The sequence below is a fragment of the Rhinolophus sinicus genome, chromosome 3, assembly GCF_057876585.1.
Source record: "Rhinolophus sinicus isolate RSI-liver-muscle chromosome 3, RSI-T2T, whole genome shotgun sequence".
Taxonomy (NCBI): Eukaryota; Metazoa; Chordata; class Mammalia; order Chiroptera; family Rhinolophidae; genus Rhinolophus; species Rhinolophus sinicus.
This window is the reverse complement of record NC_142503.1, coordinates 94,079,121-94,104,289: the sequence shown is the minus strand read 5'-3', so window position 1 is coordinate 94,104,289 and position 25,169 is coordinate 94,079,121. Positions and strand designations below refer to the sequence as shown.

At 38.2% G+C, this 25,169-nt stretch overlaps 1 protein-coding gene across 13 annotated transcripts in view; it reads right to left on the bottom strand.

The window, feature by feature from the left end:
* GTF2I (general transcription factor IIi) overlaps nt 1-25,169 on the bottom strand; it is a 94,285-nt gene that overhangs the window by 5,509 nt on the left and 63,607 nt on the right. For all 13 annotated transcript variants that reach the window (XM_074328439.2, XM_074328445.2, XM_019754947.3 and 10 more), the window contains 16 exons: nt 23,420-23,603; nt 23,015-23,073; nt 22,311-22,382; nt 16,151-16,334; nt 15,053-15,111; nt 12,006-12,077; nt 10,776-10,959; nt 10,065-10,123; nt 9,641-9,715; nt 4,881-4,982; nt 4,210-4,275; nt 3,716-3,899; nt 2,104-2,162; nt 1,633-1,713; nt 861-944; nt 310-493 (listed from right to left, as the gene is read on the bottom strand). In XM_074328439.2, coding sequence (XP_074184540.1) covers nt 310-493; nt 861-944; nt 1,633-1,713; nt 2,104-2,162; nt 3,716-3,899; nt 4,210-4,275; nt 4,881-4,982; nt 9,641-9,715; nt 10,065-10,123; nt 10,776-10,959; nt 12,006-12,077; nt 15,053-15,111; nt 16,151-16,334; nt 22,311-22,382; nt 23,015-23,073; nt 23,420-23,603 — 1,708 coding nt within the window. The remainder of the gene's footprint in view (nt 1-309; nt 494-860; nt 945-1,632; nt 1,714-2,103; nt 2,163-3,715; nt 3,900-4,209; nt 4,276-4,880; nt 4,983-9,640; nt 9,716-10,064; nt 10,124-10,775; nt 10,960-12,005; nt 12,078-15,052; nt 15,112-16,150; nt 16,335-22,310; nt 22,383-23,014; nt 23,074-23,419; nt 23,604-25,169) is intronic.

Genomic DNA, 25,169 nt, shown 5'->3' with positions numbered 1-25,169 from the left:
ACTGTAGCATGAAAGCAGCCATGGATAATGTGTGAACAAACAGATGACTGTTTGAATAAGACTTTATAAAAACAGGAGACAGGCTGGATCTGAATGGTTTGCTAACACCTTACCTTAAAAACCAGAGAATTAAGAGTCGGCCCACGGAGGAGAGACTCTAATAGTACAATAACTAAAGTATTTTAATTGTTCGTTTCATTACATGGTAAACTTGTTTCTATTACTACATGTGACTACATTTTGGAAGGTGACTTAGTGTCATGATCTGCAGATTCATTCTTATAACCAAGCAGAGAACTCTTCACTTACCTAATGACTGTGAATTTAATGAACTCAGCAGAATCTAAAATCCTTCTCATGGAGCTGATTTCCAGGTAACTAGGTGCTTTGAATGACACTCCAGGAGGCATGCCATCAACCACCACACAGCCAGGGTTAATCGTGATTTTCCTGTAGGGAACTTTCACAGGGAAACCCATACCAATAGCTTCACCTACAATGAGACACACAGGATGAATACATAGATTAACCCATCAACTTAAGGAATGTTTAAAAAGCACATGACCAACATTTATTTTAAAGACTGCCCCCACTGCTAACTAATGTCTTTGTACACTTGAAACAACCTTACATATAAACCTTAATTTTATTTACTTTGATACTGACCATTATCAATAGTATAACACATTTAATGTTTTCTTACTAAAGAACTTTAGGAAAACCAAAACACTTATTTTATAACTTTATTTCCTTTTATAATAGAAAGATTATAACTATCCGAGCATAATTTACTGTTAAGTTTCATTGAAACAAAATTTTCTTGCTTATTTCAAGCTGCCCTACGCAATTGAAAAACTTACCAAATTTTCGACTGAAGAGGTCATTGACTTGCTCTCTTAGCTGTCTAGCTTTTTCAACTTTTGACAGTCTCTCATTATCATCATCTAAAAAAGTTCAGAGAAAATTCATGACTTAATAACATAATTTTAATTTCAAGTAAATTTTTAGGTGCTCTGTGTAACTCACTTTGTTTTTGGAATATGTATTTTAAACTAATCAAGACTGAAATGATTTAACCTGATTTAACAATAATATTAAATTGAAAATGCTACAGGGGGCAGCCAGATGGCTCAGTCGGTTAAAGCGCGAGCTCTCAACAACAAGGTTGTCGGTTCAATTCCCGCATGGGATGGTGGGCTGTGCCCTCAGCAACTAAGATTGAAAATGGCGACTGGACCTAGAGCTGAGCTGCGCCCTCCACTACTAGATTGAAGGACGACTTGGAGCTGATGGGCCCTGGAGGCACACATTGTTCCCCAATAAAAAAAAATTAAAAAATTGAAAATGCTACAACTTTATTCTTGTTATAAAGAGCTTTACCTGCTGTTTTATACAGATTTTTAAAACAACACCAGGCATCTGGGTGGTCAACGGGTTTTAGCTCATGCCAAGTCCAGTAACTGCCTAGAGCTATTAGAAATCAATTGACAACTGGGTTAACAATCTCTGCAGGGGGGTGGGAAGGAGAGCATCCCTGCATGAACAGAGCCAATCTCAGTAATCGCATCATGAAAGTGAAAAACTGAAGAGGAATACACCCCACCAGCTATGATTCAGGCAGAGCAATCTTACCTGGAATTGTCACCTGAATGATGTTAAGATCTTCCACACCTGATGCAGTAGTATTAACATTGGGCGATGAATTTATTTTTCCTTAAAATAGAAACTTAAGATTACCACATATACAAAATGTAATTAAATCTTCTCTCTCGCCCTCACGTGCTTACAATTCAGATTGCACAACATAGTATTTTAACCCAACTTTTATTCCAGGTTTGTTCCTTTTCATGGAATGTTTTGTCATTCCCCAACACTAAGCTTCCTGAAAAAGTTATTTCTTTTTTCTTCCTTCTGATGCTTGGAATAGCATCAGACACAGAGATTCTCAATCATTAAAGAACTGAAAATTGTAAACTAGTCACAACCCCAATTTTGAATGAGGTTTCCTGTTTTTAATCTCAACAGCTGGTCTTTAAACAATTTTTAAACCACTGCTGCAAAATAAATGTCTAACAGCATGTCTTCTGTAGCAAAAACACTTACTTGGAGGGCTCTTAGAGGAAGAGGTGCTCTCCTTAATTGCTGTCTCAAACATTTCAGGCCTAAAAACAAGAAAAGAGAAAACGTGTGTTAATTAATTTCAAATTACTTTAGAGCATAGATATGTATTTTCTAATTCTAACTATTCCCATCGATTTCAATTGTGTTGGCTTAATTCAAAGATCTCCAAGAGGCAGGAGAGAAATTTAAACAGTAAAAGATTAAAAATTAAACAAGTAAAAGATTTTAAAGATCAGTAATTCTAAGTATACATTAGATTCTTAGTAATGGAAGAACAAAAAAAAGAAAGAAAAGCAAGGTTTACCTAAAGGAACACATACAAAAAGACTAATTATTCTTGTGATTACAACATCCACCCCAGCTTTATCTAATTTAAATAGTTCCTTCTTCCCATGGTTTCAAGATATCCTGGAAAAATTCAGTTCTTGAGCAAAAGAATCTTTCTTTCTCTATTAGGAAGGGGAAGCAGAGGCCACACCTGGACAAAAGCACAAAAGGTGGCCACTATGCTTGGCAATGTCAGCTTTGATGATTTGACAGCATCTCTGGGTGATGCAAAAGTGTTAATAAAAAAAAAAACCTAAAATTAATTTCAAATAATTCTTTTGTGTGTGTGTGGGGGGGGGGGGGGGGAACAGAGCCAGGAGTGCAGTTCCAGGCTCTCGGCCTCACATAGAAAGGTGCTGGCTCAGGTAGTAAATGGCCATCAACTGTGACTGGATGGCAACCAGCTGTGGCTAGTTGGCCGTCAGCTGTAACCAGTGAGCCATTGGCCACTAATATAACTGCAGTGGCTATGCTAGCAGCAAATGGAGGCTGGCAAGATGGGGGCTGAGCTGGCAAGTGTGGATTGCAGTTAGCACGGCGGATTGCAGTTAGCAGGGCGGATTGCAGCTAGCAAGTGGGGTTGGTTGGTTGGCAGAGAAGTGGACGGAAGGTTGCAGATTGTGTGGATCCTGTTTCGTGTATCTCCAACCCAGCCGCCAGCGAGAATATGGAGGTATGACTCCCCTATCTATGGATCCGTGGGTGTTCCCTTTTGGCCTCACCATCTCCTGCGTTCTTATGTGGGGAGCGTTCTTGTGTGCTGAGACCCTGCATGACAGTGTGGCTTGACTTTTCATTCTTTTTCTAATCCGCCATCTTGGACCTTCTCCCAACTTCAAATAATTCTTGAGTATTAATATGTATTTTCTAATTCTAACTATTCCTATTTATTTTAATTGTGTTGGCTTAATCCATAGATTTCCAAGCAAATAGGAAAGAAATTTAAAATATTGTGTTAAGTTGGAGAAATAAAAGGGTTTTATAAAACCAAACCACTGCTTAGATTCCAGCACCATCAACCATTAAAAATACAACTGTGGGTAGGTTTAACAACATCAAGTTGTTATCCCTCTGGCAAGCGAGAGCCCTCCTTTCCTCTTTTAACCAATTATGGAAAATTTTAAACGTACACAAAAGTACAGCTTAAAGAGCGTTTTTGACACGGGGGCTAATTTGGCCCTGCCCCAAAAGTGAATCCATGAACCCGTCTCCCAGTGTCAAACAGTTACTAACTCATGGCCAACCTCATTTCATCTAATTTCCTTACTTTTTAATAATGAACTTAATTTTGGCTTTGTTTCTGAGTATCTTCTCCAGCCTTGGAATGCCAAAAGTAGATGGTCGTCGGAATGGCACACCCTCAGGTAAGCCTTCCACATAAAAGTCTTCTGGAAAAGACTCGAATAATGCAAATGGCACTTTCACAGCTTGTTTAAGGCCGAGAGCTTCACCTACAAAACACATACACACATTTCTAACATTTACAACTTTTAAAAAACTTAAACCTTTTTCAAAAATGCATTTTAAATTATATTTTGAGGCTACTAAAATTACATTCTTTTAAAAAATCACATTAATTTTAAAACATTTTCTTAAATTTCTTGGTGCTCAGAAGAGTGGAAGAAATGATGAAATTCATGCCTACAAAACCCATTTACTTCCAATGATAATTGAATTTCAATGTGAACATTTTCACTCCGCTCACATTCTATCTAAAAAAACACTAACTTCTATTTTTAAAATGTTTCAAAATAAACTTACCACATTTTTCATTGAAAAGATTTTCAACTTTCTGTTTTAGGTCTGTGATTTTGGCATTCCAAGCCTCTGCATTAAAAAAACAAGGTAGTTAAGCTGCTAGTAATATTTATCAATATACATCTATGATCAGGATTTTTCATCTTATTTTAATGTATATCTTTAGGAAGTACAAAGAAAATACATAGGTTTTTAACAGTCATGTCTTGACAACTACTCTAATCCTGACACATATTAAACTGTTTTTATTATATTATTATATTACGAATACGTTGGTTACAAATAAATGACATGCGCTAAAGCAAATAAATAAATAAGGCCAAAAAATCTCCCAAAAGACAATTATAGTACCTACTATGTGCCAGGTATAGTCCTACCTTTTAAATGGTTTAATATTTATAATCCTCATAATAACGCTATGAAGCAGGAAGCAATGTGGTCCCCATTTACACACGAGGAAATGGGCCCAGAAAGGTTAAGCAGCTCACCCAACATCACAGAATTACAGTGTTGGCACCAGACTGGAACTCAAGCAGTCTGACGCTACAGCCTGTGCCTTTAATTGCTAATACATATTGACTTACAAAATAAAAAGCAATTCACTTAGTAAAGAATTTTTATTAATTCTTTTTATTTAAAACGATGAAATCAAGAAAAATAAAATACATATTTACCAAAGGAAAACTCTCTCCCTCGAGGCTTAAAAGGAACATTAGAACCATTGGTCTGGGTAGGGGTTCGCACAGCTGAGGTCTGAGGGTTGTTGTTATTAGGGCCTGAAGAATTAAAGAACAATATAATCAACCACATATTTAATGATTCGTATTGAAGCTGAGCATGCGCTGGAAAACAAAGTTAAGTTCAAACAGCACCCTGCAATGAAAACAAGCACTGTAGCTAGTTCCACAGACCTCCATTCATTTCTCTCTTTACTTCCGTCTCTACAATCAGGCATTCTCCCCCAAAACAATGAGCTTTCTGGCTCATCTGAGGTACTTTCAATTTACTTAAGGTTTCATCGTGCCCTCTGGGAGCCATGTAACTTTCAGTTGCCTATGTTTGCTTATATGTTTCCCTTTCAACCCTTGAACATAAGCACAACTTTAGGTACAATTCTCTCCACTATGAAGCTTTCCTTTGGATTATCTAGCTGACTGACATTCCGTTTCTTTGAATTCTTAGTACAACTCAGAAACCATGCTACAGGTAAGAATCAGTTGTTTTCCATTAAATGAAAGTGAGTGTTAGTTTCAGTTATCCTTATAAACACCAGGCCCTAACTCTTCTTTATGGAGAAGGGTTCTAATGCTATTCTTCTAATGCTTAAAGAATAAACTTATCTTAATCTGAAGACAACAATTTTTTAGAAAGCCAAAGTAACATCCAAACATATTACTAATGTATTAACTAATTTAGTTCCCAGGCATTGTTACCATTTCCACTTTACCGATGGAGAAACTGAGTCATGGGGGCTATGTAACTTACAGTCGATTGCACGGCTGGTCAGGGGTGGACTGGGGTACCAACCTTCAGAGTCTGGCTCCTCAGCCTTCACCACTACACTATCTCCCCGACATACTGCAGACAAAATTTTCCTGGATCATTTCCTAGATCTAAGTGATGGATGGCAAACCCACAGCACACATACGGTCACTCCTATCTTCCGTCTTAGCCTGGATATGGCCTCAGAATCCGTAAGAGTATTAGAGGTGTCTCATAAGAATGGGGAATGCAGATGAAATTTATCTGTCAGTCCCTAAAAAAAAAAATCAAGATTCAACATTCGAGTCTTTAAGCCTCTCAGAACTCCGGAACAAAAACCACAGCTTCCTTAGTCAGTATAGTGATGAAAGCAAAGTGTTTCTAGACTACCTGGCCCTAGCCACCTGGTTTACCTGCACATACAGTAATCCAGAAGAAATGAGTACATTCCATTAATCAGTTCTGTAACAAGCTACTAAGGTCATCCAACTAACATCTCCGCTTAAACTCCAGGCTCTTAAAGCAACCTCTTGGTAACAACAGGACAAGACTGGAGGAAACCTGTGATCAACTGACAGAGTTGATTTGACTGAAATATCTAGTTCATGTTCTAAATCAATAAACTGGCCTTCTTGTTTATATTTAAGTGAAATAGCACTATACACCCAGTAGAATAGCTAAATTAAAAAGAATGACAATACCAAGTACTGGGAAGATAAGTAGCAACTAGAATTCCCATCCATTCCTGGCAGGAGTGTAAAATAATACAACCACATTAATAAATAAACTGTTGAGCAGTTTCTTAGAAAGGTAAAAACCCAGCAACTCCACTGCTAAATATCTACTCAAAAGAAGGAAAGCATATGACACATTTGATACACAAATATTCACAGCATTTTTATTAGACAAAGACTGGAAATAAACCCAAATGTCCACTGACAAATGTATAAACAAAATGTGGGGAATCCATCCGATGGAGTAACACTCTGCAACAAAAAAGAAATACTGCAATAGGCAACAAGTATAAATTTAAAAACATTATGCTGAGCAAAAGAAGCCAACCATAAAAAGAACATACACAGCTGTATTCCATACACTTAACCGCAATATTTAAAAAGTGGGAGGGGGAAGGATCAGAGTACGGTTACCTGCTACAACAGAGATGGACCTGGAAACTGCTGCGCTAAATGAAAGAAGCCCGTCACCAAGAACCACGTATTATGATTACACGCATATGAAATGTCCAGAATAGGCACATCCATGGAGACAGAAGAGGAGGTTAGTGGTTGGAGGTGGGGAGCAACTGCGGGTGAGTACAGGTTTTGCTTCTCCTTAGGCGGTAAAAACCTTCTGGAATTAGACAGTACTGATCATGGCTGCACAACCTTATGAATATACTAAAAACTACTCAATTGTGATTTTATTACGTGATTTAGATCTCAATTTAAAAACAGCATGAGTTAACTACTATTCTTGTTGCCATTTTACAGATGAACTAACTGAAACAGAGATTTTAGTGGTTTGCCTAAGTGGTGGTGCCAAAATTTAAATCTAAACGCACTAGCCTCAGAAACTGTGCTTCATTTTATTTATGAAATAAAAACATTTTCTTTCTTCACCAAAATCTGCTAGGGGATTCTAGAAAGGCGTCCTGCTTTTCCTAACAGTGGGTCCAGGCAGGGCTGACGCTGCATCTCCTCTACCGTGTCTTGCCATGAATGCAGACATGATGGCTGAAGCTCAACTGGTCATCTTGTACCCACGAGGAAGGGCCGAGACGAAACACAGAAGCCAGTCTCATAATTTTTGAGCTACTGAATGAAGGTAACCTACCTTCAGAATGTTTTTCTATGTGAGAAAAACAGGCATCTCCTATGTGTAAAATCACTGTTGATTGCAATAGAATGCAATGCTAAATTTATACTTGGTAACCTTACTTCTATAGGCCCATTTTATCGCATGACATTAACGCTTCATTTTTCTAGTTTCCTGACATCTAACTGATAAACAGGAGTTTATTTATAATACTTAGTAAGCTTCACTTTAACAAGCTCAATGGATAAAAAGTTTAAAAGTACAAGAGTAATAACTTCCAGAAGTGTATCTCTAGTGTGCCAACTGACAATTATGAATTAATCTATTTTTGAGAAACATGCTGTTTCTAATACTCTACAGTATACAGTGTCTATAAAAATGATGTGTATTAACTGGTTGTTTCTTTTTTTTACCCGATTTTAATATTTAACATCCACAGACCAATTTATCTGAGATCAGGACATCGTATACACAATGTAACTTTGTACTAGTCAAAAAGGAGGGAAAAAAGTTTAGAAGTTATAGTGACTTTTTCTAGATGTTGTCCTCTGTGTATAGAAGGTCTTAAGCCTTTCTAAATGTCCAGAATGTTTTAAAACAAGAGTTTGTAGCTCTCCCAGGTTTCTTTGACACAGGAGTCTCTCCTTTTTTTGAGGTACGTACTGTTTTCTTAGGTCAACCCTACTCCTATCCCAGAATATATTGTTATATTGTAAAATACCTTCTTTACCTCTTAACCTAAGTGTGTGTTATTCAACTTCATGACTGCTTGCCATCTCACCGCCCCCCTTTCCTTCTGAACTTACTCTCTCTTCTTTGTGATCTCTAACCTGGCAACTCTAATGGAGTTTGGGGACCGTGGCTTTACTCATCAATCTATCAAATGAAGACAGCACAGATCAATCATTTCAAGAATACAACTGCTATGACCCTAGAATCAGCTGGTTCCAGGACTTCTTCTGGACACTGATACCTTAAAAGCTTCCTGAGATAAGTCCAATCGGAACGAGAGACAGAACTACGCTCCCTAGAATATGAGATCACTTGTCATCACTCAAATCACTGTATTGAAATCAGCACCAGGGCTCGCGCTATGCTCTCTCAGGGGCGGCATCCCCATGTCTCTGCCTGGAGATAGTCTACTCTTGCAGCAAACCCAAGTTAAATGTAACCTTCCCTGTGAAGCTTCCAACCGTGTTGCTGAAATCTACGGTTTCAGGCCCATGTTTCTCTGGTTCCTCAGCATCTGTGTCTTTCCACTAAAAGTAACACCACAAGTATCTTACTTTTTTACTTATGAGGTTTTTCAGGAAAGGATGGAAAACGTGTGCACTAGAGAGATCTTCTTCAAAAGGAAGAAAGTAAAGGATTGAGTACATTTTTAATTAAATTCTTGGCAATTTTTAACAGAAATGATTAAACAGGTGCATGACAGCCATAAATTGTCCAAGGATTTTTGATGCCTTTCTGTGAGAGAGTAGGTTCTGTTGGGTATACAAGAAAACTAAATGGGGATGGGCTAAGGTTCCACTTAGTATCAACATGAAAACTTAATACAAAACTTGAGGTTATGTGACAACAAAGCACAATCCTAATGAAGTTATCCTTTGCTTTTGCATCAGTGAAGAGACAGAAACAGCCACACCCAAGAGCAGACTGAGGATTGTCTAGAATATTGTACATTTTAATACTGTGCACCTGAAAAGGTAAGAATCCCACAGATCTAGTGGGAATGGAGAGAAAGTGAACCTGAGGACACAGAAGGAACTAGTTTAATACAAGGTACTGCTATTTAAACCATCCCTGAATTTTCTCTCCTGAAAAGAATATTAAAAAAGGAGACCAAAAAAAAAAAAAAATTCCACACATTCCTGTCTGTATCCTTACTTTATTATTAGGAAAGAAAAGCATTTTAGGAATTTTCTTGCAAGCAGTTTACAGTATGCTCAATGAACATCATGTTAACCTTTTTGAAAATTTCAATTAGAAACATTCAGAAATTTAGCTTTAATCACAGGTAGCTTATTCACATCTAAAACCTGTTTTATAAAAACTCATTTGCATAAAAATATAAATAGTAATCTGAAGAACTCGTGAATTGGAGCATCAACAGAAGCACGCCACAGAGGGGCCTTACCTTCCACAGTGACCTCGATTTCAGGAACTTTTGAATTACTCCCAGGACTTCGTGGTCTTTTTGGGGACTGCAAGGCTGCAAAGTAAGCACACAATTACTTTTGCATATTGTAAAAACAAAACAAAACAGAAGGGGATGCTTTATAAGAGCAGAGTATTAAAATTCATACAGTTTGGCTCTTTTCAAAGAAACCTGAAGAATTAAACTGGTAGTGTAATCCTCCACATGAGTCTCAACAAAGCTGTGGAAACATGAATGAAGGAGGATTGCAAACATGAAATTTTCAATGAAATGTTTGAAAAATAAAGTCCATTAAGTAAAATATCTTAAAAATATTGGCCAATGATTCAGTATGATTTAGGTAACGTTGATAAAGAATGTTTAATGTACTGAAGTATAATTAAGAGTATATATAATTTCTTACCTTTAGTGTTTATTTTACTAGCCATTCCAGGAGGCAAGTAGGAAATAACTAGTTCAGGTCTAGAAGGAAAACCAAGAATCATTACAGTAACCAGTACAATAGTGGCCTTCACAGCAAGTAAAAATGATCTTAACCAGTGTTTTTTATAAAGGCGATCACAGAATCATTCTGTAATGCAACAATAATGTCTATGTTTCTGGACAAAAAACAAAACCAAAAAACCCTCCCTTTTCCTATCCATACCTATCTGCTAAATGATTTTAGGAAGAGTACATAACTTCTTTATTGAAAATGAAAATTAACACTAATGTCTTCAACTCCTGAAATTCTGGAGACTTGTAAATAAGGAACTTAATCACTGAAATTCAGTTGCCCACAAGTTTAACCAAGAATAATTAAGAAGTCAAAAATCAGCATTTTCACCCTCCTTTCAAGTATTTTGGAACACTAGGAGACGTCAGTGTCTCTCACCGACTTCCCCCCACCACCGTGAGGCAGGTGGTACAATTCTCGCTGTACTAACAAAGAACCATCAGTACAGGGGACAGAATTCATTTGCGAAGGCCATGGATGACACCGGGACTCCAGCTCAGAGCTACGCGTTTGATGTCAGGGCCTTAGCTGACATGTGTAGCTAGAAAATAATTTACATAGAAATATAACTTTGCCATTCTAATTCCAGAAATGACTACGTTGGCAAATAGAACTTACTTTTTAACAACAAACTTGATTTTATTACTGCCACGGACAATCCTTTCAAGTCGTGGAATTCCAAACCAGGTAGGGCTTCGAAAGGGAATTCCTTCTGGCAGGCCTTCAACATAAAGGAACTCAGGATTTGATTCAAACACAGGGTATGGTACTTTTACTGCCTCGGTGAGTCCAAGAGCTTGAGCTGAAATTGTAAGAAAACATAACTTATGGAAGGTAAAATTTTACAATCTTTTATTTTTGTTTGACAGCATAATCTTTTTATTATTTTTTATTTATGTGTAATTGACATATGACATTATATTAATTTCTGGAGTACAATATAATGATTCAGTATTTGTATATATTGCAAAATTATCACCATAAAGTCTAGTTAACATCCAGGCATTCTCAAATATGTTATGTAAAAGTTCCCTACAATCTAGTAACATCCACTTATATGAAGGCATTTTGCTTAGTATATTGCACCAAACTGAAGAATAAGCCTAAAACATAAGTACTTTTAACAGGAACATTTTAACACTTCCAATCAAAAGGATAATTCTATTATTAGCCAAAATTATCTCTGTGCTCTGGGCAGAAACGAACAACAGCCATTCCACACTGAAATGGCACCTACCCAGCCTATGTGGTCATCTAGACGCAAGTTTGCTATTGAAAAAATAAGAGTTGCATATGATGTAGCTAAGCAGAACTCATCACGTTAGAAAGATGAAAGGCAGAGTATTTAAGTTTCCTGATCTAGGACACAAATGTCAATACCAGGTATTAAATGACAGATGGAAACACCCCGGGGAATACTGCTATCACTCCCACTCCTTACTTCCTTCTCCATGACAGACACACCCAATCAACTGAAACACTCTTGCTGAGCCTCCTCAGAATCCTTCTCAAGACAGCGCTCCAGGAAACCGCTGTCAACAAATCTAAGTTGAAACAAATGGTGAAACCTATTTGCCATATGGTGTTAGCCAGATGAGAAGTACAGACAGTGGAACTGAGATTTACCCCAACTCCTCCCTTCCTCTCCCATTTTGACACATGAGAAAATTGAATCCAAGAGAAACCAAATTAACTTGCTTGGTTTAAGTAGCCAATTCAGTAGCAGAAGTAAACTGAAACCCAGTTTCTGAGACTTTCCTTCTTTAGGTCCTGAACTGCTATACTTCATTCACAACACTGCCTTTCATTTATTTTTAAATAAAGACATAACCACTGTGTTTTACTTACCAAATTTCAAATTAAAAATCTCTTCCACTTGCTTCCGTAGCTTGGTAATTCTGACATTCCAATCTTCTTTTACTAGAAAGCAAAAATAAATGTAATTAATAATGCTCCTTACTGGTGTTAACACAAAATTAGATCAGATGTTCTTTCCAGTGATGCTCTTTTTTTAAAATTCTAAATGTAATCGACATAATAACACTATATTAGTTTTAGGTGTACAATCCAGGGATGCACTTAAAACACTGATGCACAAAATCGATTTTGTTTAAGAACAAAACTTTGGGTCTTAAGGAAGAGAATGATTTCCTGCACTTGTCAAATACCAGAACGGAGGGAGACAGAATTCAAATTGAAGTTCACATTGTAAATAAACAAGAACTTGTTCATGAGAGTGCTCTAAATGAGTGGTTTTCAAACATTCCTCCCTGGAGTCACATGAGAGAATCGTGTGGGGCTGGGGAGACCAGCTGTCTAAGGCTCCAGCCTTCTACACCAGGTTCAGCCACAACACTTCACTTGTATCTGCTTTCTATACAAGCATTGCTTGTTTTATCAAACAGGTACATGCCTAGAAATCCACCCAAAGCAACACTTCACTAATCACAGCAAGAAATAAATGGTAAAGGGATTAGGAGTTGTCACTTAACATCACTCAAGTCTACAGACTGGTTTATTTCCTTACCCCTTACTTATAAGACAGCCATCCCCTTTGAAATGTAACTTTAAAATAAAGGAAAAAAAACTATTATAAAGGCTGTGTAGGATGTCACTTCCTTGGACAGATAATCAGGGCCTGTTTGGTGAAATTGAGAGTGGAGAGCACCAACTTTGGGGACATGGAGGATGATGGAGGTATTGGGTAAGGAAAGGGGGGAGGGCAGAGAGTGCAAGAATGACACCAAGTGTGGAAGCCACTATGTTTGCTGGCAAAGGCAGTGGGAAATGTTGGAGAAGTTCTGAAAATATTGCTAAAAGTTGGTGGCCTCAGAAATCTTTTTTACGTATTTCTTTTACTTTGCTTTTCCCGTAAAAGTACTTTACAACTTTTACTTTAAAAGAAAACCTAGCATTTCAAGGATTTAACATGGTAGCTCAACCATTCATTCAGCCAGAGTACCTCTGGTATAAACCCAATCTGAATTATTACTATGACGATATCTAGACTCTCCTCATCCAAGGTAAAGAGCTTCTGTTAACCTGTTGCTCAGTCACCCTTCTGCCTCACCCTACACTTTCTTCACCAGCATCTGCTACTCTAATACAAAAGATTTCTGCATTACTCCTCACGAGAGCCAAGTAACACCTCCCTGGTTCTCCCCCTTCGAAGCTCAATTACCCGGCTAGCTCTACAACTTCCTCACACAAGACCTATATCTTTGACCAAATGGAGGGCAAAGTGTACACACAGTGTATTTAAGCATACAACTGTCATGCCAAGAATTAAGTAGACATCGCTGATGGCAATAGTGACTAACAAAATTCTCCTGTCGTGTAGTCTATGAGTTCAGTTTGCCCAGCAAAAGACTAACCAACGTCTGGTTCACTGGTAGGCTAAGCAAACATTTTGTTGGAATGAAAAGTGATAACCTGAATTCTTTCCAAAGTCTTCTATGAATGATAGAAGGCCAAATACTGTTACTGATTCAGAGTATCGAAATTCTTCTTTTGACAACAGGCCTGTAAATTATCTACGCTAGAAGACAGCAGACAAATACTGCTGAAAATGCTATTACTCAGTCCTTGGAGTAACATGTACGGTGCCTGTATATCTTGTCAATGACAAATGTTTCACATTCTTAGTTTGCAGCCACTTACTGGAGTTGCCCCTAATGAAGGCAATGATCACATTAATCACAACCTTGAATTTGAGGTGTCTTGAGAAATAAAGACTCACACGTAGACTTTGGGCATGTTCCGGCTAATAAACAATAAAGCTCTGTCTTTGGGAATATTTCTTTCCATTCCTTCCCTTAGCCAAGTCTGTGTCATCTCCAATGTTCACCAATACTTTCACCAATACTGTGTCATCACCAATATTTTCTCTGCCTAAACAAAAATGTGTTGAGGAGGTTGCTGTGCTAATTCTGACGCTCAGCCTGAGCTAACCATTGATTATACCTTCTCTGCAGGATTCCTGGCACCGGATAATTTCGTTTTCTTACTTCAGTATTTCTCAACCGCTTTTCATGCCACGATAAACACAAGATTATATAACCTATCCGGCATACTGGCTGACCTTTACCCGGTGCCCCAGGTACCCTAAGAGCTAAAGGATCGGTATTTTAGTACAGACAAATAACCCCCTCTTGTGTAACAGTTCACCTTAGTATTTACAAGAATGATTAACTACACAAATTCAGAAACAACCACTGGTTCTTGGCAACAAAAGTTCCTAAGGTTGTAGAAGATCTACAAGTTGTGGTCCCTTTTCTGACATTATGCAACAATAAACAAAAAGAGGGGGAACAAATAGAAGCAGACTTGTAGCTCAAATAAAGAAAATAAAACTATTTACACAACTGAGACTGAGACTTCATAGTTCTTTTCTATTGGGCAGTGATATCAGTGTAGCTCCCGGAATTACAGTATTTGTCATTTAAAAAAGAGTCTGTGTGAATAAAGATTAAGGTCTAAATCTGCATAGTCTGACACATTAGCCACATGTGGCCACTGAGCACTTGAAAGAAACAGCTAGTTGGATTGAGAGACTGTAAAATACACACAGAAGTTTCAAATAAAGAATGTAAATAAATGAAATGAAAAATGTAAACTCCTTCATCATGTATGTATGTATTTGTATTGATTACAGGTTGAAACATAGATTTGACTACTAGAAAATTTAAAATGACAAACGTTTTGTGACACACATTATATTTCAATTGAACACTATTGGTCTAATTTTCCCAAAACTACTTATGTTCACATTGATAAATCAAGAAGTGCGTGGATTGAGCATCCACAAGGTATTTTGTGGGGAAGGAAAAGGAATTCCGTCATTTTAAAAACACTGATCTGATAAGGTTTTAAACACAAGTTCACAATTATTTTACCTGGAGTATTCGTTCTTGGCTGAGTAACTTCAGTAGTACTGTGAGTCAGAAGCTCCGGTCTGTAAAAACACGGCTGATTAACAGAGCACTCGGAAGGCCTTTTTCAAAGACCTTCCCACACAGCTGCGCATTGCCAATGATTTGCAATACAGTTCGTTCTGCCTTTTTCTGCAGTGAAAATTACCATTTTGGTGACTCAAGATTATTTTGAAAGTAGGAATTTTCACAGATTTGGTGAGACCGCTTGTATGTCCTCAAAGGCAGTTTAAGCTTAACTGTACAAAACAGTCACCTTTCCCCCAACCAGTTCAGCCTTCTGCTTCTAAACCCCAGATGAACTGTGCCACATGCAGCTAGACGTACCTAGCGATGCCATCCTCAAGCTGCCTGTCCCTTATACAGTTAGTCCTGACAAACATATACAAACAGTAAGCGAGTACTGGAGTCCACCGCCCATAATCCTTCTTTACTAACAACAGGCCTTTGGGTTCACACTGCCCGCTCCCAAATGACCCATTCTGCTGTCCTTCAAACTCAAGCCAAAATTACATTGTAAAAATGCAAATCCGAATTATTTTCAGGGAAATCAACTTTAAAACCTTATAATTACTCCACTGGTCGTGTAGGTGTCCCCCTCAGTCTGTCAATCACGCCACCCTCAGTCTGTCAATCACACCATGCCCACAAGAGGTCTCACTCATTCCACATAGAAAGGTGTGCTCAGGTAAACATTCAAGTACCTCTGACACCTTCCGGCCCCCTCTCATTATATTTCTTTTACTCCAAACACCTTTCCTCCATTCTCTATGTGCAACTGATCAATCTACATGCTATCCTCGTCTCCCCAAAAGTGCCCCGTGACACTTTCCTGCTGCGATAAGCCTCCCAGAGACAGGGGTATTATGGGACCCCATTATGTATATCTGGTGGTGCTGGGTACTAAATGGACATTTGCTCAACAAACGAATATAAATGTAATACCTTAATTCTAAATGCAAGAGTAAGTCCCACTGAGAGGGGAACAGAAGGCCCACTTTTATGAAATTAATCTTTTCTTAAAGACAATATTAAATGTGTTTCTGCAGATTATAATCTTACCTTTTAATGACAAACTTAATTCGATTGCCCACTTGAATGATTTTTTCCAGCCTCGGGATCCCGTACCACGAGGGGCTTCTAAAAGGAATGTTTTCTGGCAGTCCTTCCACGTACAGATCATTTGGATGTGCCTCGAATTTCTGGTAAGGCACGGCCTTGGCTTCAGTGCTCCCCAAGGCTTCAGCTTTGCAAAAGAAACAATTCAGGAGACTAAGTTTCTGTTGAAATCGTAGTTTGGTACAATCCAAAGCAAGGTACACATCAACTTTTAAAAAGCCAAGTATACTCTGGAAACATATACACTAACTACTGAAGCAGAGTTACTGCAGCCAGTGCAAGTGTAAAGCCCCCCTCCCCCGGTCAAGGGTCACTTGTGGTAGACTGAGCTCTCCAGATTCTAAGACCATCGCAATAGCTCTAAGGCCTTAAAAATATTTTTCTGATATCTTTAGGAAGAAATAAAAGAAAACCATGACACAATAAAAAACACAACTTAAACACTACTTTCTCAAATATATGAAGGCAGATTTTTGCTACTACATGTTTTCTGAATGTGGTAATCCCCTTTTATTGACTCCTGCGCACGAACGTGCGTCCGGCTATACCTTTATTTTGACTGCAACCATGAGATTAACTTTCTTTTCCCCTTAAATATCATGAGGGTCCCATTTTAAAAGGAAATAACTTTCTTCAAAAAAATTCATAAAATGGCAGCCGGATGGCTCAGTTGGTTAGAGCACAAGCTCTGAGCAACACGGTTGCCGGTTTGATTCCCACATGGGCCAGTGAGCTGCACCCTCTGCAACTAGATTGAAGACAAGCTGCCACTGAGCTTCCCGGAGGGGCAGCCGGATGGCTCAGTCGGTTAGAGCATGAGCTCTCAACAACAAGGTTGCTGGTTCAATTCCCACATGGGATGGTGGGCTGCAACTAAAGATTGAAAACGGTGACTGGACTTGGAGCTGAGCTGCGCCCTCCACAACTAGATTGAAGAACAATGACTTGGAACTGATGGGCCCTGGAGAAGCACACTGTGTCCCAATATTCCCCAATAAAAATTAAAAAAAAAAAAAAATTCATAGAATGGGAAACAAAATAGTAAGCAAAGACTGATTTAGATGAAAAGAAACGTATCGACCAAAGTAAATGCATGAACTTTGTTTAGATCCATATTCAAACCAAAAATTTTAAAGATACTTTCCAGCTGAATGAGGAAACTCAATGAAGAACTGGAGAAGAGTGGATACAAAGAAATAGTTACTTCTGTGAGGTGTAATAAATGACACCATGCTTGTGTAAGGAAATGTCAACACTGTTCGTGGATGCACACTGAGCAAATAAAATGACACGACACCTATGATTTGCTTTATAATATTCCTACAAAGGGAAAAAAGAGGAAACGACAAAACAAATGTGGAAAAATCTTAACGATCACTGAATGCGAAAGTGGGTATACAGAATTCACTGTACTATTTTTCTACTTTTGAACAGGAGTACAATTGAAATTTTAACATGTAAAAGTGAAATTACTAATCCTTGCTCTGAAACCACATCAAAACAGAGCTTTAATAAGGATTCAATTTACACAATATCAGCATATACAGACGGTGTCAAAAAATGTACCCACATTTTAAGACAGGAAAAAACGGTATTAAAATTGTAATAGTCAATATATACCGATAACAAAAGATGAATACAAATCACGTATATACATATTTTTGGCATCCATTTTTTTTGGCATCCCCAGTAAATAGGTTGCCCTTGTATTCTGTATGGTACCATTTAGATATTCTACAATCTGATAGTTTAAGAGTAACTCCCTGAAGAATTAATTTGCATTTCTTTGACTGTTAGATTGACTTTCCTCCCAGATTTAAAGGCCTTCTGTGTGAATTTCTTCAATGTAAATTTCAAGACGTGTAGTGTTTGACAGTTGTAGAGAATCTAAGTTTTCGTCTTTCCATTTCAGGAAGCTTAACTTAAAGCCACAATCCTGCTGGCATCTCTCTCTAAGTTGCTCTAGTCCTAGACGCCCCTAAGGCCACTAGCAAAAGAGAAAGGTGGTTGTCCGTATGCAACAATCCAGAACTCGCACCTATTTTCTCAGCTCTGATATGCAAGGCCAAATAATTTTCCACTGGCCAGTTTCTGTTAAGAACACTAACTCGTCACCAGCCTCCATCTTTTCATGAGGCACAAGTCAGCTTGCTTGGCAAGCGTGGGTGACGTTAACAGGTTTGGCTGCTTCTTTTACCGGCTCAACTTCCAGAACTAAAGGTGAGGACAAAGGTTAAGCCTGTTCACGCAGACACGCGTTACCCTATCACCTACTCCTGAATTACAATGACACTATGGTGGCATCTCAAATGATAAACAATGTTCATCATCGGATTTATTCTATTAATGTCTTGGAAATATAATGATTTTTTTAAGTGGTGGAGATTCTTTATTGTTCATTAGCTGATTTCTGGCCACATTAAGAGGAGATAAATTATCACTAAGGTCTTACATTTGTGCTGGGTAGTCAAGGATATTAAAGACTAGGAAAACCTTAAACTTCTGACTTTTTCCTGATGCACTACATTCTGAGGGAGTTAAACCGTGTAAGTCAAAGTACATGGGTTCTGCAAACAACACATAATTAGTGACCTCAGTTTGTAGCTGCCACTTGAGTTGCACCTAAAAACTGGTTTACTGGGACTTGTAAAACCCAGTGCCATGCACTCCTCTTAGAAACCATAGGACAAACACGAATTCTCATTTTTTGTGGTGAAACTCAAATGGTTTCCTTCATGAAACAGTGAGAACAGGGAGGGGAGGCCCCAGTGCCAGTGCCTGGCAGAAGTGTGACACAGAGCCAATCCTTCCCTGCCACCGGGATAACCCAGTGGTCCAACCACAAACACTGCCCTGCACTGCAGCCTTCTGTGCCCATGCCAGCTGTGGCACTCCTGCACTTCCTATGGTCTTCTCAGTGTTCTATTAGGTTGGTGCATAAGTAATTGCAGTTGAAAAGAAAATAATTGCAAAAACTGCAATTACTTTTGCACCAACCTAATAATTTAATAAGGCCCAAGGCACACTATGTGAATGGAAGGCGCCCTGGTATCTGAGGGCTTTAGAAGGCACTGAGGACACTCATCCATACAGTACGTATTCGCTGCACATCTGACCAGGCACAGTTCTAGCCATCAAGAAGACACAAGCTCTGGGCTGTCATCCACTGTGTTACAGCACAAGGAAATAGACAACCAGTAGTGCCCTGAGGAAAACCAAAGAGTGCTGAGCTGTAGCGGGCTCAGTGGTTTATGTCCGACGGGTACTCAGTGAAGACCTTTCCAATGTGGTCACATTTAAACTGAGATGTAAATAAAAGGAGAGGCACAAAAAGACCTGAGGTAAGAGCATTCCAATGCAACAGTCTCAAGGAGGGTATGACCTTAGAGAAAAAGAAAACAAGTACGTGGTCAGTCTAGCAAGTGGGATAGAGGATGAGGTGATATTAGAAGAAAGGCAGGTGGCCATGACCAGGGACTGTGGAGTTTACTCCAAGTACGAAAGGAAACCGAAGATTAGAAAGCAGGAAAGTGATAAGCTCCATTTTACATTTTTAATGAGATTAAAATCTGGCTGCTTTGTGTCACTGGCTTTGACTACAGTGATAGATAGCAGTGATGAAGAAAAGGGTACAGATTTGGGGTATGCTTTAAACGTACAGTCAGCAGGAGGCCTTTGAAAATGAAAAAAGATCAAGGGTAACTCCTAAGGGGTTTGGCTTGGACAAACGCGTAGTGTGTGCTGCTGGGCAGCCTGGGAAAGGAACGTGTTGCAGAAGGGAAATCGAGGGCTCTATCTAGAACCTGTGAAGTCTGAAAAGGTATTAAACAGGTGGGTGAGTATAAATGTCTGGGGTTAAGGGAAATTTTTAGGGCTAGAAACTAAAATTTGAAAGTCATCAGAATATAGGTCTGTGGCTGTGTCGTGCACGTGAGCCCTACAGGGCTGGAGAGGCACCAGCCGCTGCGTGGGGAGCAAGCCAAGGCCACTGCTTGAGGGGTCCCCGGCCTCAGTGCCTGTGTCTGGCAAAGCAGGTGTGAGACTAAGAGACAATCCTTCCCTGCCACTGGGATAACCAAGAGTTTTGACGGACCTTCGAGCTGACACTGAAATAGTGAGGAGCCAGATTTAATAAGGAAATTAGTAATTTGGCCCGGGACCCTCCAGCACAATGGTCTGAGGGTCCAGTTGGGGGTGATATGTTTCAATAGCAAGCACAATTGTGGGTCCTAATGACAGCCCATCTCAAAGCGGTGTATTCTTTTGACAATTCATTTTCCTACAGACTACCCCTTCAAACCACATAAGACTGCATTTACAACAAGGATTTATCATCCAATTATTAACAGTAATGGCAGCATTTGTCTCGTTATTCTAAGATCACAGTGGTCTCTTATTCCAACTATTTCAAATGGTGTTTTATCTAGTTGTTCACAGCTATGTGATCTAAACCCAGGTGACCCCCTAGTGCCAGAAACTGCATGGACCTGTAAAACAGAAAGCGGTAAGTCAAACGGAGTATCTTGGGAATGGGCTCGGAAGTGTACCACATATACTACCAGAGAGTCAGGATAACCCGCACTACAGCTGGACTATATTTTAAATTACTGTTCCTTTTATTGGTTTTCGTATCTGGCTGCTCCCCTGTCAGACCTCATATTTTTTAATTTTATTTTTTATTTACCTCCCTCCATTCATTCACATGCTCATCTGACAAGACTTAAGTTCTTCCACTGTTGGACAATGAACTGCTTTTGGAAACTGTAAAGTAGTTATAAGACAACAGCTGCCCAAGATTCAGAATCTTTTAAAAAATGGAGCATGTGTATGATGTGGCCAACGTCTTCACTCTCACTGGGTTATGAGACTAAAACTTCATTCTTCACTGCTCTAACATGCTGAAGACATTATCTGAGGGGGAGGGAGATGGACATGCACTTGTCACATCAAAGGAAGCACGTTATTCTAGCAGCATCCATCCTGTTTAAACCGCCCACTGTTAGAGATGAGGTTATATGATATACTTAACGCTCATAACTGATGTGGCTGAAGAATTGGTACTGAATTCATAGCATCTGCAGAACAGAAAATATGATGCATTTTATGCATGTCAGTAAAGGGACGACCTGTTCTTATTCTATAAAGACTGGAAATTGCAAGCCAAACACACTTGGTATTCCAAAATGGGGTCTCAAACATTTTGTACTTTTCATTTAAATTGTTAGGCTTGGAGCTATTAATTCAGCTATCTTCCAACACACTGTTTAGTATAGCACTGAATAAATGATGCAAGTTGTCAATGGATGACTGATCAACTAATAGTTCTGCTAGTAGCTGACTTATTTTTCTTCAGTAAAGTTGCATAAACCAAAAAAAAAAAAAAGTCATCACATATAGACCATGTATTATTTTTAACACATGAGACAAAGTCTGATCACCTATAGAGAAGGCACAACAAGAAAAGAGAAAGGGGGCTCGGGATTGAGCTGCAGAGAACCACTCCCCAAATTTTAAAAATGAACAAAAGGGAGGTGACATCAAGAGAATGAGAATGACAGCCAATGAGACAGGAAGAAACCAAGCATCAATAAGGTTTGAAATTTTCCATAAAAATAGTTTAAAATAGTTTTAAAAAGAAAAAGAAGAAGAAAGACGACCGTGTTGAAAGCTGCTGAGAAGTAGGATAAGCAGGGGACAGAGTGACTCTGGTGACCAACAGGCTGCAGTGATAACCCACACTTAAGTGTGCTAAGTATTCAGGGACACAACACAGCAGGCACAGCGCACGGGATCGGCACGACAGTGTGGGCCTGCTGCGTTTCCTGGTAACCATGCTGCCCTTCCCAGCACTCCCGTGACCACTGCCTGGACGACCTCCTTGGTCCAGAGCTGCACACTAAACACCGGTAAGGTCGCTGTGCTGAAAAACCTACACTGTATAAACAGTACTCAGTGAAGAGTACTGTTCTCTCCCCTTCTGTACAGGTTTGAAACTTCATAATAATTACATATTTGAAAACAACAGAAGAAAACTGGGAGTGACTCATATTTATCGTATTTACAGTCTTAATATACTTTAGCTGGGGGGTCAAGTTAGACTTACCAAATTTTTTGCAGAAAAGCTGATCTACCATCTTTCGTAATTTAGTGATTCTGGCATACCACTCTTCCTTTACTGTAAGAATAACAAATATACAAATTTCCTCAATTTGATAGCATTAATATATTATAATTATAAATTAGGCAGTACTATTTTTGTTTTGACTAAAATTACTTCTATGATTTCATATTGTGTTCATTCAATTTACTTAAGAACAGCTAGAAGATGATTTTTGCAATGATAGATTTAGGTACATAAGACTGCTGGCAATCTTTGCATTATACAAAATCCAAGTGACACGTCTTCCATTTTATACCCCACTCCAGTCCAGAACAAAAGCAAGAGAACAAATCACAATTTGCTTCAAAACACATCTAACAAACACGTGATGATACCACTGGCTAGATATGCTTTAAGAAGTAAATCTTTTTATGTCCTGGGTATAATGGTGAATGATTATTCAATTCAGCTGAATGGATTATTCAGCTTGGGTAATAAATTGTTCAATACATTATACCAGATAAAGTTTGCATCTCAGAAGTAGGACAGGCTTCTTTTAGTTCACCCGGAAATGTGATGCTGGTACTTATTTATAATGGGTTATTAAGAAGAAAATGAGTTTATTCTTCTAGAGTACTGGACAATATTCTGACATTGTAAGTTTCTTATATGTAACCTTTTGATTTGACACAAGACTGGAGACTGACCTCCTGAAGCTGGTTTATCAAGCTGTAAGTCTTCACGTGTTGAATTGAGAAGTTCATGTCTGAAATGTGAAAAAAAGTTCTAAATATTAACAAGGTAATATTGAGCAAAAGTGGTAACTAGTAGTACTTATTAATATTCAGTCATCAAGATCAGTTTAAAAAGAAAAGACAATCTGGACCCTTGAGTATAATTAAATTAGATGCTCGTATTCCAAAAGCCAACTCTGGCATGACTGACAAAATCTTACACACAGACACACTGAAAAGTGGAAAATAAAACAATATATAATAATTCACACTTAATTTAAATATAGCGCTGATGGTTAATGAATTATTTGTCAACAATAAAAAAAAAAAAAAAAGGTGCACCAATCAGGAGCACAGAAAAGAGCCAAAGAATCTTACTTCTTAATCACAAAACGAATCCTTTCCTTTGCAAGTAATATCCTTTCGAGGCGAGGAATTCCGTAAGTAGATGGCCTCCTGAAAGGAATTCCTTCCGGAAGTCCTTCTACATAAAGATCTTCAACATGTGACTGGAAAAGAGGGTATGGGATCGTCACAGGACCTTTGGCTTTTATAGCTTGAGCTTCAAGGATAAAAAGAGGAAAAAGAAAAATATTAAATGACAAAGATTAAGCACAGTTTGCAGAAAAGAATATAATAGTTGACTATGTATTGCTCTTAACTTTTGTAACTTTATCTTTACTTATGTTAATTATAATCCAATCAGAAGAAAAACAGTACCAAAAAACTAAAAGGAAACACCAAAGATGCCAATGCTCTATTTAACCAAATCTGCAGTGAACCAATGTATTATTTTGAGGTAATGTAGGCACAGCCAGACTTTCTGTTGAAATCTGAACCACAAGTGAACACAGAAAAACATACCAGTTAATATTAGCTAATACATACAGTGTGCAATGGAAGAGAAGTAGTGTTTTTAAAACAGTATAAAACTGATTTTTAAAAATATAACTGACGCAGAAGATTTAACTATAAAAATTGTGCTAAGATTTATATACTCAAGAGTAAAATAGTGCAACAGCTACAAAAGTCACAAAGCATGGGGAGTGAATCAATATAGTGAATATTGTAATATCTTTGTGCGGTGACAGATCACGGCGATCACTTCGTAAGACATAAAGGTCAAACCATTATATGTTGTACACCTGAAACTAATATAATAATGTGTGCAACTATAATTTAAAAAAGAATCAATTGTAATGAACAGACATTGATTTTATTAAACAAAGTATAAAGGGTCAATAGGGGACATTGAAATATCACTGGGTATTAAATGTTTTTAGATGTGATAACGTTTTCAGATGTGAGATTAAGATGCCTTCTTCTCACCCAACTCTCCGTTTGAAATGCAGACTTTTGAGAGGTGAAATGACATAATGTCTAGGACATTGGAGTTTTAAAATATTCTTGCATCAAAAAGAGATGGGACAGGAGAGGACACGAAAGGAAATACTGTAAAATGTTAAAGGTTGTTGAACTTGGGTGATGGATACTTGAGAGTCTTTGTATTCTTTACTTTTGTTTTTGTTTGGAACTTTTCATAATAAAAAGGTACTAAAAAGTATCAGTTATGTTCATCTATAACACAGACACATTTATAGTTAGCATTAACAATTTCACAGGTCAGCCTTTTGACACTAAGTAAAGCAACGCCAAATCTTCTATGACTGCAGATAGATACCAGTATTCTTACAAAGGCTTCCATTACATTTAAATTCACACAGCTGTTACCTAAATGCTTACTAAAATGCTTTCTAGTAAGCTGAAAGAACAGCAGAGGTGCTACTGACACTGCCCAAAAGGTTCCAAAGCCAAAATGACTCCTATGGCCTCCCCCCCATCTCTCCTCCCCTAGAAACGGCCATCTGAACAGCTCCACTTTGTTGCTGGCATTTTATGTAAAAGTCTATTTGCTAAACATTAATATTTGTACTAAAATTTCAAGTGTCCCATATTACACATTAGTGAGATTTAACATTCTTATACTACATCTGAAAATCATATTCACATCTAACAATAACAGCTTCTCCTAAGGCAATCACCATGTTATAGTGCTTCCCACACAGAGTATGTTACGAGTTTTTGCTTTGAAATGGAACAATTAAAATCAATGGCAAAAGGCTCTGAC